Source organism: Rattus rattus, chromosome 4, assembly GCF_011064425.1.
Source record: "Rattus rattus isolate New Zealand chromosome 4, Rrattus_CSIRO_v1, whole genome shotgun sequence".
Classification (NCBI taxonomy): Eukaryota; Metazoa; Chordata; class Mammalia; order Rodentia; family Muridae; genus Rattus; species Rattus rattus.
Genome location: NC_046157.1, coordinates 3,731,249 through 3,744,687, shown reverse-complemented (window position 1 = coordinate 3,744,687; position 13,439 = coordinate 3,731,249). Strand labels below are relative to the sequence as shown.

The 13,439-nt window shown below is 52.1% G+C and overlaps 1 protein-coding gene across 1 annotated transcript in view; it reads right to left on the bottom strand.

Moving 5' to 3' along the window:
* Window positions 1-7,346: 7,346 nt before the first annotated feature.
* Txnrd2 (thioredoxin reductase 2) overlaps window positions 7,347-13,439 on the bottom strand; it is a 47,188-nt gene continuing 41,095 nt past the window's right edge. Inside the window, exons 15-18 of the mRNA XM_032899921.1 lie at window positions 11,933-12,004; window positions 11,187-11,284; window positions 8,675-8,948; window positions 7,347-7,579 (exon numbers count right to left, since the gene is read on the bottom strand). Coding sequence (XP_032755812.1) covers window positions 8,825-8,948; window positions 11,187-11,284; window positions 11,933-12,004 — 294 coding nt within the window. The 3' untranslated portion in view covers window positions 7,347-7,579; window positions 8,675-8,824. The remainder of the gene's footprint in view (window positions 7,580-8,674; window positions 8,949-11,186; window positions 11,285-11,932; window positions 12,005-13,439) is intronic.

Genomic DNA, 13,439 nt, shown 5'->3' with positions numbered 1-13,439 from the left:
CAGTTCCAGGGGCTGGAGAAGTGGCTCAGTTATTAAGGACCTGAATTCACAATCACATGGTGGTTCCCCCCTCATATATATATATATATATATATATATATATATATATATATGTGTGTGTGTGTGTGTGTGTGTGTGTGTGTGATATGTATATATATCTCATATTTATACATATATATCATATATATCACACATATTATATATGTATATCCTCTTTGGGTAAAATAAAAAAAAACACCTTTCAGATACAGGATGGACTTTCTGTAGAAATCCTGAGCAGGTGCCTCACCTTGTCAGGTACTTGGGAAAACATCCATGAGGGAAACCCTGCACTGAATACTAACCAATCATTGGAGGAAAAGCCAACCGAGGCAGAAGGCTAAAGCGCCTCTCTGGGCTATGACAACCACATGGCAGAAAGACCAGCCGAAAGCTGACTCCGGTGGCTCAGTACTCGAGGCAGAGGCAGGCCGACCATAGGAAATCCCAGACTGGTCGGGCTACACCGAGACTGTTTCAAAAGCAAAAAAGAAAAGCTAGATAGAGTCGGTTGTGTGCTGTTGGAGAACGTCCATGGCAGAGGATCGCTTCGATCCACTTGGCCCCTGGTGGCATCAGGCATCAGGTCCTCACAGCAGTCTCTGGTGAAGTGGGTGGGGCAGAATGAGCTGGTGATTCTCTGTCTTTGTGTCTGGGTCTCCTAGTGGAGTTCCCCGCCCTGGCATGTCTCGGCGCTGGGAGGCTGACAGGTACAACACCTGAGAGAATAAGCAAGGGAGTGGAGACTTGGCCTTGCAGACAAGGGCTGATGGGAACAACAGATGCCATTTACACACAGTTTCACTCCCGAGACTTTGAAAACTAAATACTCCCCAAGCTATGGAAACCCAGCCACTGGCTGAGTGCTAGAACTTTATTATTATAATGGGTCGGCCCAATTCCAGCCACCACAGGCAGAACAATGAACCATTGAAGCTTTCTGAAGGTCTTGCTTCCCATCCACCCTCTCCCTCAGGCTGGAACCTGGTACTGAGGCCTGAGAGGGGAGGGCAGTAGGGCAGGCATGCCTAAGTCTTGGCTTTGCTATCAGCTCACAGGGACTCCTGTGGGGGGGTCTGAGAAGTGCTTTCCTCGTGCACCAAGCAGGGGCCCCATAAAAACTACAAGAAGAAAAGCATTTGCAAAAGGGCTTTACACTGACACTCCATTGTGCAGTGGGTCAGGAGCTAACTGTATCTGTTTCCACAGAAGTTCTGTGAAGATGCTGGAGACAAAAGGTGTTCTCATCATGCCTAGCATGTGTGCCTTTCTAACATACATACAACATGAAACATAAAAAATAAAACAACATGAAACATAGAACAAAGGAGACATCAGGGTACCTCCTGCCTCATGCCACGGTGCTCATCCTCAGACCCATGACCAGTGCAGAGCCCTAGGGTGGGTGGCTGGCAACTGGGGCAGGGAGCTGAGCCCCTCTGGCTCCCAACCCACAGTTGCTATGTAACAAGGTCACACTATATCTTGTTTATGGTCCTGCTTTATTCCCAAGCATTTTGTGTTATTTGATCATCAGTTTTAAGCCCAAAATATCCAATTTTATTGGGAGAGAAAAAAAATTTAATTTTATGGAACTACAAGGCCCAATCGCTGTCCCATGAAATCCTAGAGGGGTTTGGGCTGGGTCTGCCTTGCCCATTGCTTTTGCCTTTGCCCCTGGCTTTGAGTTTCCTCTCTGAGACAAGGCCTTACCCTGCCCAGTGAGGCAGCTGAGAGTCTGGTGTCAAGAGACTCCTCAGGTCTATCTGGATTGGATTTCCAGCCTATGAATGCCTAGCACCCTGCTCTGTCCCTGTTGAAGGTTAGTCTGAACACAGAGAGCCTATGAGGGGAGTCCTCTTACTGCCTATTGGGAAGGCCTCGTGTGCTCCTCAGATAGCACTGGGACGACTCCTGGGACCCCAGCTTGGGTTTCAGGATTAGGGTAACCCGAGTATCATAAAGCCCAGCAGGGCTGAGATTAAGCGGGCTCAGGTCTAAGATGCTTTGTCAGGCCCCCGGGAGATGGGAAGGTCTCCTCACTGCCCTTGCAGTCACAGGTGCTTGGCTGTGGACCAGAAACACGAGAGCTCTTGGAGGACTTAGGGAGCTGGGGATGGCAAGGGGAAATTGCAGAAGCCACCGCCAGCAGCAGGGATGGGTCTGCAGGAAAGTGAGGGCCAGCGGCTGCCAGGCCAATGTCTGAGCAGCCATGGCCTTGGCTGGCTCATCATCAAATGGTCCTTCTGTTCCTCCTCCTCCCAGGACAGCTCCCTGTCCAGAGTGGACAGAATCAATCGTGGAACACTGGTAGATCTGGGCCATACCAGGTGGGCAATGGCAGGCATGGATGTGACATGACACTACATGTCACAGGTAGGACTACCCTAAGCTGGTGGGTGAGCAGGGAAGTGTGGCTGCAGTTCCTTACTAAGGACCTGTGTGTGGCACCAATGGAGGTTCCGTCATTGTCTTCACCCACTGTCAAAACCTCACCTTGTCACGAGTTCTAGAAACAGGAGCCATGTCCCCAGCAGTGTGTCCTGGGCTTTGGAAGTAGGTTACAAATAAGGCATGTAAGACCTGATGCCTGGGGCTGGAGAGACGGCTCAGAGGTTAAGAGCATTGACTGCTCCTCCAGAGGTCCTGAGTTCAATTCCCAGCAACCACATGGGGGCTCATAACCATCTATAATCAGATCTGGTGCCCTCTTCTGGCCTGCAGGAATACATGCAGGCAGAAAGCTGTATGATGTGTACATAATAAATAAATAAATGTTTAAAAAAAAAAAAAGACCTGATGCCTCCTGCCGCAAGCCCTCTATCCATCAGCCTGTGGTCCAGTGCTATCTCCCAGCTCTCTAGAGGTCTCTTGGCACCCTGTGCTGAAGAATCTTCTGCCCAGTTATTTCATATCCTGACTATTTTGAGTCATGGTTGGGCAAGCCCTCACCAGCCTCTCTGGGAAACTTTTTTCTCTACCCTGTCTGGAATGGTTGCTGAGCAATTGGGCCAAGGCGATGTCAGGATAGAGGTGTCTCCACAGCTCTTGAGTCTCCTATGTCACCTGGAAGAAACCACTCACAGCACCAGGGAGACCTTCACCTGGCTGTGAGGGACAAGCAGGGACTGGGCCTAACAGCGCCCTCCTGCTGCCTTCTACTTAAGAGCAAGGCACACATGTGTGGTTCCATTTAGCCATTTGTGCCTTTGCCTAGTTCAGGAAGTACACAAGGAGCAGCCCACAGTAGTACAGCCTGATCCTGGATTGAAAATCACAGCCCTGTGCACTCTGCTGGCTCTAGGCTTCCAGCGGGACCAGCACTTTCTGGAGATGAGGAGAGGAGAGAGGATGAGGCCAGCTCAATGGATGGAGAGGCTTTTGTGCTGAGGGCTTATTAGGGCAGGTTTGGGAGCTGTGGTGGTTTGAATAAAAATGGCCCCCAGAGGGTTGGGGATTTAGCTCAGTGGTAGAGCACTTGCCTAGCAAGCACAAGGCCCTGGGTTCAGTCCCCAGCTCCGAAAAAAAAGAAAAAAAAATGGCCCCCAGAGGCTCATATATTTGAATGTTTAGTCATCAGGAAGTGGCACTACTTGGGAGGGATTAGGAGGTGTGGCCTTATTGGAGGAACTGTGTCACTGGGGATGGACTTCGGGGTTTCAAGGGCCTAAGCCAGGCCCAGTGCCTCTCTTTTCCTGCTGCCTGTGGCACCAGATGCAGAACTCTGTTACTTCTCTATCGCTGCTGTTCTCCTGCTAGGATGAGAATGAATTAAACCCCTAAAACTGTAAGCAAGCTGCAATCAAATGCCTTCTTTTCTAAGAGCTGCTGTGCTCATGGCGTCTCTTCACAGCACTACAACACTGGCCAAGACAGGGGTCGCTGCTTGAGTTCCCCAGATGACCAGGAGTCTGGAAACTCTTGTTCTAGCCCCTGCCCCAGTTAGTGTTGGGCTAAGGCTCTTACACTGAAGCCCTCAGGAAGCCCACAGCCTGCAAGTTTGGGGCCAGAATACACTTTCCTCCTGGACTGGAGGTGGCCCCCAGGAACCAGGCCTGTCTCAGGTCATTTGGATGGAGAATCAGTTCGCAGGTGCTTCCAAAGGGAGTCAGGCCTACGGCTCACTCCTAAGCATTCAGTGCCTATCTGCTGGCCTCAAGCTGCAGGAACGCCCACTTATGTCTGGGTGTGACTTCACTCAGTCCCTGTGTGTGTCCCAATTGAGACTAAGGATGGGCTGACTAGGGAGGTAGGAGGACAGACAGGCAGAGGTCAGGCCAGGCACTGTAAGGTGGTGGCCTTGCCTGGAGTATGTCACCCAAGGTTACTGGGTACAGAGAAAGCTGCATCCAGAGGGACGGGTAAGGCAGAGGGAAGAGGAAGCAGGTAAGGCAGAGGGAAGGGGAAGCAGGGACAGACAGGCCAGTTTAGATACAATCATGTGGGGGTTGGGGATTTAGCTCAGTGGTAGGCGCTTGCCTAGCATGCGCAAGGCCCTGAGATTGGTCCCCAGCTCCGGAAAAAAAAAAAAAAAAAAGAAAGAAAAAATAGATACAATCATGTGTTTCATATAGTAGAGCTTCTGATCAGCAGATCAGAAACCTTGAGCCTTAATAGTGACATGGCCTTGTTTGTTTGAGGCAAGGTTTCTCTGTGTAACTCTGGCTGTCCTGGAACTCACTCTGTAGACCAGGCTGGCTTCTAACTCAGAGATCTGTCTGACTCTGCCTCCCAAGTGCTGGGATTAAAAGCATGCACCACTGCCACCTGGGGTGACAATGGCCTTTAAATTCTGGATTTCCTGGAGGCACAGCCCCCTTAACAGATAGGCTTGACAACCATCTCAAGGTGTTCTAAGAAGTCTCGGCTGGCCCATAGCTCCAGGAAGCATGCAGTATGTGAGTGCTGGGAGTGGGGAAGGTAAGTTTGCCTGGTTCTGTATCACACTGGAGCTAGGGCCCCTGACCCTAGTGGCATCGCCTGGGTTCTGTTTTGGCACTACTGCTGAGGTGACTACTTGTGGAATGGAGTCATATGTCAAGGTAGCAAAGAACAAAAATGTAGATCTCAGGGGCAAGCTTGTATCTGAGGCCTCAGATAGACACTGTTGTTTCTTACAGGCTGGCAAGGGTGCCCAGTCGGGACACAGGGATAACTGTCACTCCCAGTAAGGTGGGAAGCGCGCATGCCCTCTGATGCCAGCCGAGCAGAGGTCGGATCCCCAGAGGGTTTTGTGATACTCAGAATGGGAGTGGGGTGCAATCTCAGCAACCGTTACCCTAAGAAGCAATAGCTCCTTTCCTATCCTCTGCTGAATGCTCCCAGAGCCTTACTGGGCTCTGACCTCCACTACTGTACCCTCAGTCTGGCCCTCAAAGCCACTGTCACCCTTCTCTGTGCACCTGTTGCACAGGGATCTCAGGACAGCATGCACGAAGTGGGGATGGTGTGGGCAAAGGCAAAATGCTAGAGATGGGCACTTCCCAAGACACTCAGGACAGTGAAGCAGGGAGGGGGCTCCTACCGCTCCTCTCCTTCACATCCTTGTGCAATCCAGAGCCACAAGCAGAGGTGTGTAAAACACTGCCGGGGGTAATTGCAGGTTACACGGAACAGTCTGAGGAATTAAAAACATATTTTCATTGCATCATAAAAACATGCAAAGGCAGGGAAGAGGCGGCCCAGGGGAGCACCTGGCCCTGGGTTGGGGAGCACCTAACCCTGGGGCATTCTAGCCTTTGTTGCATTTTCTGGTCCAGAGATGGGGCTGGCCATGCAGCGCTGTAGGGTAGACACTCAAGACAGATGCCATTGCTGCCGCAGGTCATCCACGGGTCCTGTTTCTGGCCCAGCTCTGCCTTCAGCACAACGGCCCTCGGTGAGTGGTCCAGGATAGTTACTCGTCTGCGCATTTGCCCCGATGGGGTCTTCCAGGTTTTGTTCTGCTCCACAGATAACTGAGTGAGGGCTCTGGGCCCAGGTCTCTCTTGAACACTGGGCTGCCTTTGTGGCCTCCTAAACCTCCCCCTTGTGCCCCACAGCCAGGCCAGTGTTTGCAGCTGTATGGGCCAGCTCACTCCTCTGGTGAGGCCTGGGCCTAGAGCCTTCCGTTGTCTGTGGAGCAGGACTAGGAGGACCCCAGTGGGGCAGTGCACAGACCAGTAGCTATCCTGAAGGGGCTTTGGGGACATGAATGTATGGATGTCACTGGCTGGCTGGGTAGTAGGCAAGAAGCTCTAGGCCAGTGTGTGCAAAGGACGAGTCGCGGCTGCCGCTATTGGATCATCACCAAGTACCAAGGCCACTTTCAGGTGCTTGCCCTCCTCCATGGCAGGGACTGGCCCCTCCAGGGCTGTGGTAGCCATGGAATGCACCTGGCCAGACTCCAGAAGGTTTCCATGAAGCAGCAGATGTTAGCTGACCTCTTCTGTCTCTGAGGCAGACGAAACCTCAAGCTAGAGGAGCACCCTGCCCCCCACCAGCCACGCCCCGGGATCCTGGCAGGCTGGGGCGCGCCACCAGTGGTGCATTAAATAGGACATGGCTGATCTGCCTCTGCACTTGGCACCTTAATTGGGCGTCTGAGGGAGACCTGCACACTTCCACTTCCAGCTGGGCTCCCGTAGGCCCATTAAGGTGCAAACACATTCCTTTGTTGGCTGACAAGCAGGGTCCCATCCAAGGCTCCTGGGCCAGGCTAAGTGCTGTTTTCTTAAGGAAGACATGAGATTAGCCTCTGCGAAAGCCTCAGCATACTGCAAGGCTCTGCCCCTCACCGTCAGGGCTGTCTCTCCCTACAGTGACTGACAGGCTCTCCCTAGCCCATCAGGCTTCAATGTGGAGGATTAGCCAAAACCAGTCCACAAGCTGACTTGGAGGGCCACAGTGGAAATCTCAGTAGGTGAATGAAGCTCAGTGCAGAGATAGAAAACCTCATACAACCCTGCTTCACCCTATCCTCCTATTCCTGACCCTTGATGGCTGCTGGGGCTAGGCCACCCTTGCTCCAAGATGTACACAGAGGCCTTACAGAGACGGTCCAGACCTCGGCAGGAGGTCCAGTGTGAAGCCCTAGAAGACATCTTCAGACCTGAGCCAGTAGTTGAAGGGAGGATGAGGATGGTGGGAAATGCTGGGTCCTACCAGGGTAAGGGTCAGGTCAGTTCAGGGCTGTTCCTCCCAGTGGCTGCTGGGAACTCTAAGACACGGCAGCTCCATATATTATGGTTCTGGTGATAGCAAATCCTGAGTAGAAGCTACTATCATGTGACACTGGGCAGTCCTGGGGACAGCACACACAGACACACTTTAGTAAAACACCCTCTTTATTAGCACTCCAGAAATGCCAGGGGTTCAAACCTGGGCAGCCCACGTGGGGGTTTCTGCGCAGGCCGTCATCATCTGACACTGGCAGTGTGTGAAGGCTGAGAGGATGTGGGGGCGGGGCAGCCATCCCTGCAGGACACACGCCATCTATTCAGATACAGATGCTCCATCCACATCTTCTCAGATCTCTGCGAGGCAGCAAGGCCTTCCAGTCCTGTCAATAACAGGTGGGGCTCAGCCTGGGCCAACCCTCAACTGGCCTAGCCATGTTTACCCCAAACCACACGAGCTCCTTGAGAGACTGAAAAGAAGCCCCTAAAGAGAAACCTCCCTACCACCCTCCCCAATCCGAACTAGGCAAAGAGAGCACTGCAGTTGCTACAAAAATATTTTGATAAAAACATAAACTGAGGGGGCTGGAGAGATGGCTCAGCGGTTAAGAGCACTGACTGCTCTTCCAGAGGTCGTGAGTTCAATTCCCAGCAACCACATGGTGGCTCACAACCATCTGTAAAGAGATCCGATGCCCTCTTCTGGTGTATCTGAAGACAGCTACAGTGTACTTATATATAATAAATGAATAAATCTTTAAAAAAAAAAAAAACATAAACTGAGTGCTTAACAACAACCACCAAAAACCCCTGAATGAGAGGAATAATATTCTGGGAAGAGCTTCCTTCCCTAGGGTGCTCGGTGTCAGATGCAGCCCTGGCTTGGAGACGCTCTGGTGGAGCAGGTGCACGAATGCCCAGACAGGCTCCTGTCAGAGAACCACTGCTCAGATGCTCAGACAGACAGCGGGCATCTTGAGGGGAAGGACTTTGTAGAGCCTCCTCAGTTCAGGAGAGTCATCACCAAGGCCCAGACCAGGAAGAGGTGACAGCCAAAAGAGACAACCAGGACGGGCTGTGGCTTGCAGATCAAGGACTGGGGATTCTGGAGGATGCTGTCAGACAGAGGTGTCACCTCAGAAAACTACAATGGCTGGTGATGCACTGGGACTTCTGGCTGCCCACTTGGCCAGCTTGGCTGCACAAGCAAAGCCATCCATGTGGTGGCCGGTGAGTCATGCACACGGCAGTGTCTCCACCCTCTGGGCACGGAGGAAATGAGCCCACATAGACTCACTGCCCACAGGGACAACTGGCACAAGAGAGCAGCACCTGACACTGCCAGCAGATACTGGGAGCCCAGCTCGTGACACCACTGCATGTGGGGAACAGCAATGACCAGGCAGGCAGGCATCTTTGATGGTTCCCCCTTTGGCCTTCTTTCTAGGCTCCAGGCCTGATGAAGGGGAGGAACTTACCTGTTCTAGGTAGCTTCACCATGTGCCTGGAATCAAGCTGGCACAGTGGCTCCCATGACAATAGCTAGGTCCAGGTGTCTGAGAGCCTTGTACTGGGCACATGGCAGGCACAGCGTGTGTCCTTAACTCAGCAGGGATGGTGACTTAACCTCAGCAGCCAGTCACAGTAGGATCCAGGCCAGAGCGCTTGGAGATGTGCAGCTTAACCACCTCTTCAGAGCAGGTGGGGTGGATCCCTACTGTCTGCATCACCTGTGCGTATGAAGCCCCACACCTGCACACATTGAGAGGGGAACAGTAAGTGGTCAGTGCAGGGAGGTCTGTCCATGGCACTCTGCCTTGGGGAAGGCCTCAGAAAGTGTGTGGTTTCCTTACTGAGTCAGCACAAGAATATCTATCCCCACCTATGCTGGACTGCCCACTGCCTCCCAGCAAACACCCACTATTCACAAATGCCAAGGTGCTACTCTCCTCAGGCCCTCCTAGCCAACCTTTCCTTGGGTTGCTGTCCTGGCTGCCTGCTCTCCAGTCCTAATTGCCCCTTCCTCGAGGCCTGCTCTATCACTGTCAAGTTATGGCAAGGATCGCCCAGTCCAGTCACTTTTGACTACAGCCTACACCGGCCCAGCCAGCTCTTCTGCTCAGAAATCTACCCATGGATATATGGCACCCAAGCACAAGGCCAGGAAGTTGGTTGTTCTGTGGATGGCATTCTGTCTACTCAGAGTAAGTGCATGAAGGGAGGTAATCTAGCCCAGACTAACCACTGGTCCTATGAGAAAAGCCTCCACTGTTAGCCATAGCATCTCTTGGCCTCTAAGATCTGGTCTTAACCCAGGTGCCCCAGCCTAGAGGCCAAAGATCTATAGATTACTTACTGCTGTGGGCATTCCACGTGGCTACATGTCCACCTGCATTAACACACATTCTCAATGAGTACGACCTAGCTCTTTGGAAGGTACAGCACTTACGGACACCCTGCTGTCCAGATGGTACAGAGTTGAAACAACAGCTTTCCTATGTGCGAGCCCTGTGCAATGCAGGGTTTGGCAGGTAAACGCCCCACTTGGACAACAGGTGCACACTTTTCAAATACAGCCAGGAGTTCCTAGTGAGAGGTCCACTCCAAGGCCTCCTGACCAGGTCTAAAATATCAGTGTGAGCTCTCCACCAGCCTCCTCAAACCACCACTGTCCCCACCTGCGGGCAGTGGAGAACCACTGTGCTCTACAGCCTCAGGGGTTGCTCTGCCACAACCAAAACTGTTCTCGGTATTTTAATAACATGGCCAAATGAGAGAGGCTGATTCCAGGCCTTGGTGTGCGAGGAAAGAGCTGCCCAGTGTGACTGTGTGTCTGAGTCCCCAGCTAAGGCTGGATGAGTTTTTGTGTGTTTTGTGTGTATTTATGTGGCATGTACGTGTATTCATGGTTCTGCAGATAGAACCCTGGAAGAAACAGAGGTGAGCAGGCATAGGGAAAAGCAGACAGGAGAAGGTGTGTGGATATCTAGGTCCCCAGTGGCCTAGGGGCATGTGTGGTCAAGAGCTGGGTTTTGGGGATGAGCGGTCTAGGGACAGGGGAGAGAGGATTTCAACAGAGGGACAGGGTTTGTGTTGAAGGACTGTGTGGGTGAGATGGGATTTGGGCCAGATCCCTAGCTGGGGCCACACCTATCATAGGACAGCAAACCTCAGGCTTACCTGACCTACAAATGTGTTAGGGCAATGGCTGGTGATAAAGTTCTTCCAGGCATGGGCTGTAAGTCCCAGATGAGCCCATCTTTGGAATGTGTATGTGTCATCCTTAGGAGACCTTCAGCAGAGCTACCACATGGGACTTTATTCCAGAGTAAACTACAGGACCCACGAGCAGGTGCGGCTTCTCCTGAGCATCATGCTGGAGCCTGTGTGGATGATGTCTACCATGGATGTGAGGTGTGGGTGACGGTAAGCAGAGCATCCACATGACCGGCTGGACCAGGGAGAGCCCTGAGATTGATGGGACAGGGCTGTCCCACAGCACATTTCCATCCATGGTGCTGCATGCGGAGTCACTGCCCAGATAATTCAGTTGCTGGAAGACTTTCTGAGAGTCTCTTTCTATAATATTGATATCCTTAACATGCAAAGAGTGTTTCATAACCCAATAATTGTAGCACAGACACTAGAAAGAAATCCACAGAATACACACAGACAATTCATAGACGATAGAAACAGAAACCAACAGTGGAGGGCTGGAGGAAGGAGGGTTCAACCTCCCTTATGTTGGCCATGCCCAGGGCTGCAGCCATCCCTGCTTAGGACCTTTGGCTAGAGAAAGTCCCTCTCCTGCCGTGTTTGCCATGGCTGAAGCAGGCTGAAGGATGCCTGCTGCAGACACGCACAAATTCCCCTCCCCCAGAAGTGTGTACCCAGCAGCTTCCACTATTGTCGAAACAGCAAACATACTGTACTATCAAAACACAGAGGGAAGCAGCTCAAAATGGCTGGGGTTCTTTCTATAGGACTTACTGGATCCCGAGAGCAAATCCTTGTGTGACTTCTCCAGCGTTGGGGCCAAGGAAGTGCAGGCCCAGTACCAGTTGTGGGGGCTCCCTCATGCATACCATCTGAAAGCCACAGTGTTTTTGACTATCACTTAGCCACAGGGGACCCACCCAACCGTAGGGGTCTGCTGTGTCCCGTCTCTGCAGCCCTCATGAGTTCCCATTTTCAGCAGTGAATATTTATAGTCAATTTGACAGGACCTACTAGACACCCAGAAGACAAAATCTATGAGGAAGTGTCTACATTGGCTTCATTGTGGTGGACAGACCCATTACAATTGGACAGCACCATCCCATAGCCTACCCATTGCAACTGTGAGCTGAACCACCCCATGGGTCACCCACTGTAACTGTGGGCAGTACCGTGACATGGGTCACCCGCTGTAACTGTGGGCAGTACCGTGACATGGGCTGGGATCCAGACTACATAAAAAAGAGAATATGAGCTAAGCATCAGCACCCAGCTGTTTGCTTCCTAACTGCAGATGCAAAGTGATCAGCTGTTTCAGCTCCTGCCACCACGCCTTCCCTTAAACTGTGAGACCGGCAAACCCTTCCTTCCTTAAGCTGCTTTTGCAGACACTCTGTCACATGGGGAAAGTGGCTAATATTTGCTGTTCTGCCCTGTGGATAGCAGAGCATTCTCCACTGGAAGCTAGCTTTTCCCCTTAGTCCCGGTGTACCCCACCCCTGGTCCCTAAACATGCTCACCTTTATGTAGCACTGCGATGCATCCCGATCTGCCACCGTGAACTCTAGGGGCTTATAATATGCATGGTAAACCTGGGAGACAAGACACCAGCACCCGGATCAGGGGCCATGCCCAAGACAGGTCTATAGTCTTATAAGATACAGACTTCCTGCAGGGAAGGCAGGATTCTCTGGGACCCAAGGGCACTGGTGTGACCCAAGGGTTATAGTACAAAATGTGGAGACATCTCAGCTGGTTGCAGAGGATACGTCCTCCTTTGTTCAGGCAGCCTGTCCCCACAGCCAGGTAGTCTGCAGACAGACCCTCGCCCGCCAGATCTCAGACTCCCCACCCACTGGACACCAGGGGACAGTAGGCATCAGGCTGCCGAGGTGACACTAGCCGTGAGACAACACAGAGCCAGTGGTTTGAGCATCCCCAAGAAGTAGATGTTGGGTGGATCCTGGCCTCCCCAAGGGCAATGCAGACTGGACAGGGAGACCTCGGGCAAATCGCTGGTGTGTGAATGGCCATCCTACTTGAGAAATGGCTCTCAGATGGCTGCCTGGTCTCCCCAACACACGCTGGTGCTGGCTTGGCCTGAGCCTCAGCTAAGAGGAGGGGCTGGGCAGGCCCCAGTCTCCCTGGAGCTGTGGAACAAGGGCTTTCAGCACCCATGAAGGGCTTGACAGTGTGTTCAGGGCTGCAGCCATATAAAAAATGAGCAGGGCCCCACATGTGCTACACAGCCATTATTAATTAATAGGGCTTCAGAGAATATTGTTCTAAGCAAGACAGAACTGAAGAAAAAACAAACAAGAATGTTTGGCCATTCAACATCATGAAACATAAAACATTATAAAATGCTATGAACACATGTCTCAGTGTACTTATGATGAATCTAACAAAAATAGCAAATAAAGTGTTGGGAAGGCAGGCCTGTCAGACCTGTCTCCATGATGGAGGGGCCTGGGTACATGGAGCGGGCAAACTCTACAGCCTAGTGACCTGGGCCTCACAGCTGCTGCATCAGGAAGGCCTGCACCAGTCTTTCAGCTTCTACTCTGTGGCAGCTTTCAAAGCTTCCAGCCACCTCAGCCTACCCTGAAGGTACCCTAGGGGCCACAGCCAGCCTGCTGCTGCAGACTCCCCAAAACATCCTGGCCCGATGAAAATCCTTTAGCCTAGGACGGTTCCAGTCTGAGCTGTTGGGCTTGGAGGCACTAGAAGAGCTTAGGAAGAGGACAGAAATTTGGGCTGGAGTCTTAGTGTCCTGCCTGTTGGAAACCTCAGGAGAGTCCCAGGAAGGTGGAGGGACAGGTGGGTAGGAGTGGACCAGCCTGGGCAAGAAGGTGGAGGAGCCATTCAGGTTAAAGGAGACTCTTCCCCCTAAGAGTTAGGGAGAGCCCTACAGAGCAGCACAGGACCCGAGACCTTCTGTTCCAAGCTTTCTGCACACTGAAGTAGAATGGGCACCAGATGTCCAAGGCTCTGGAGGGAATGCTAGGAACCCCAACAGTGCTTACT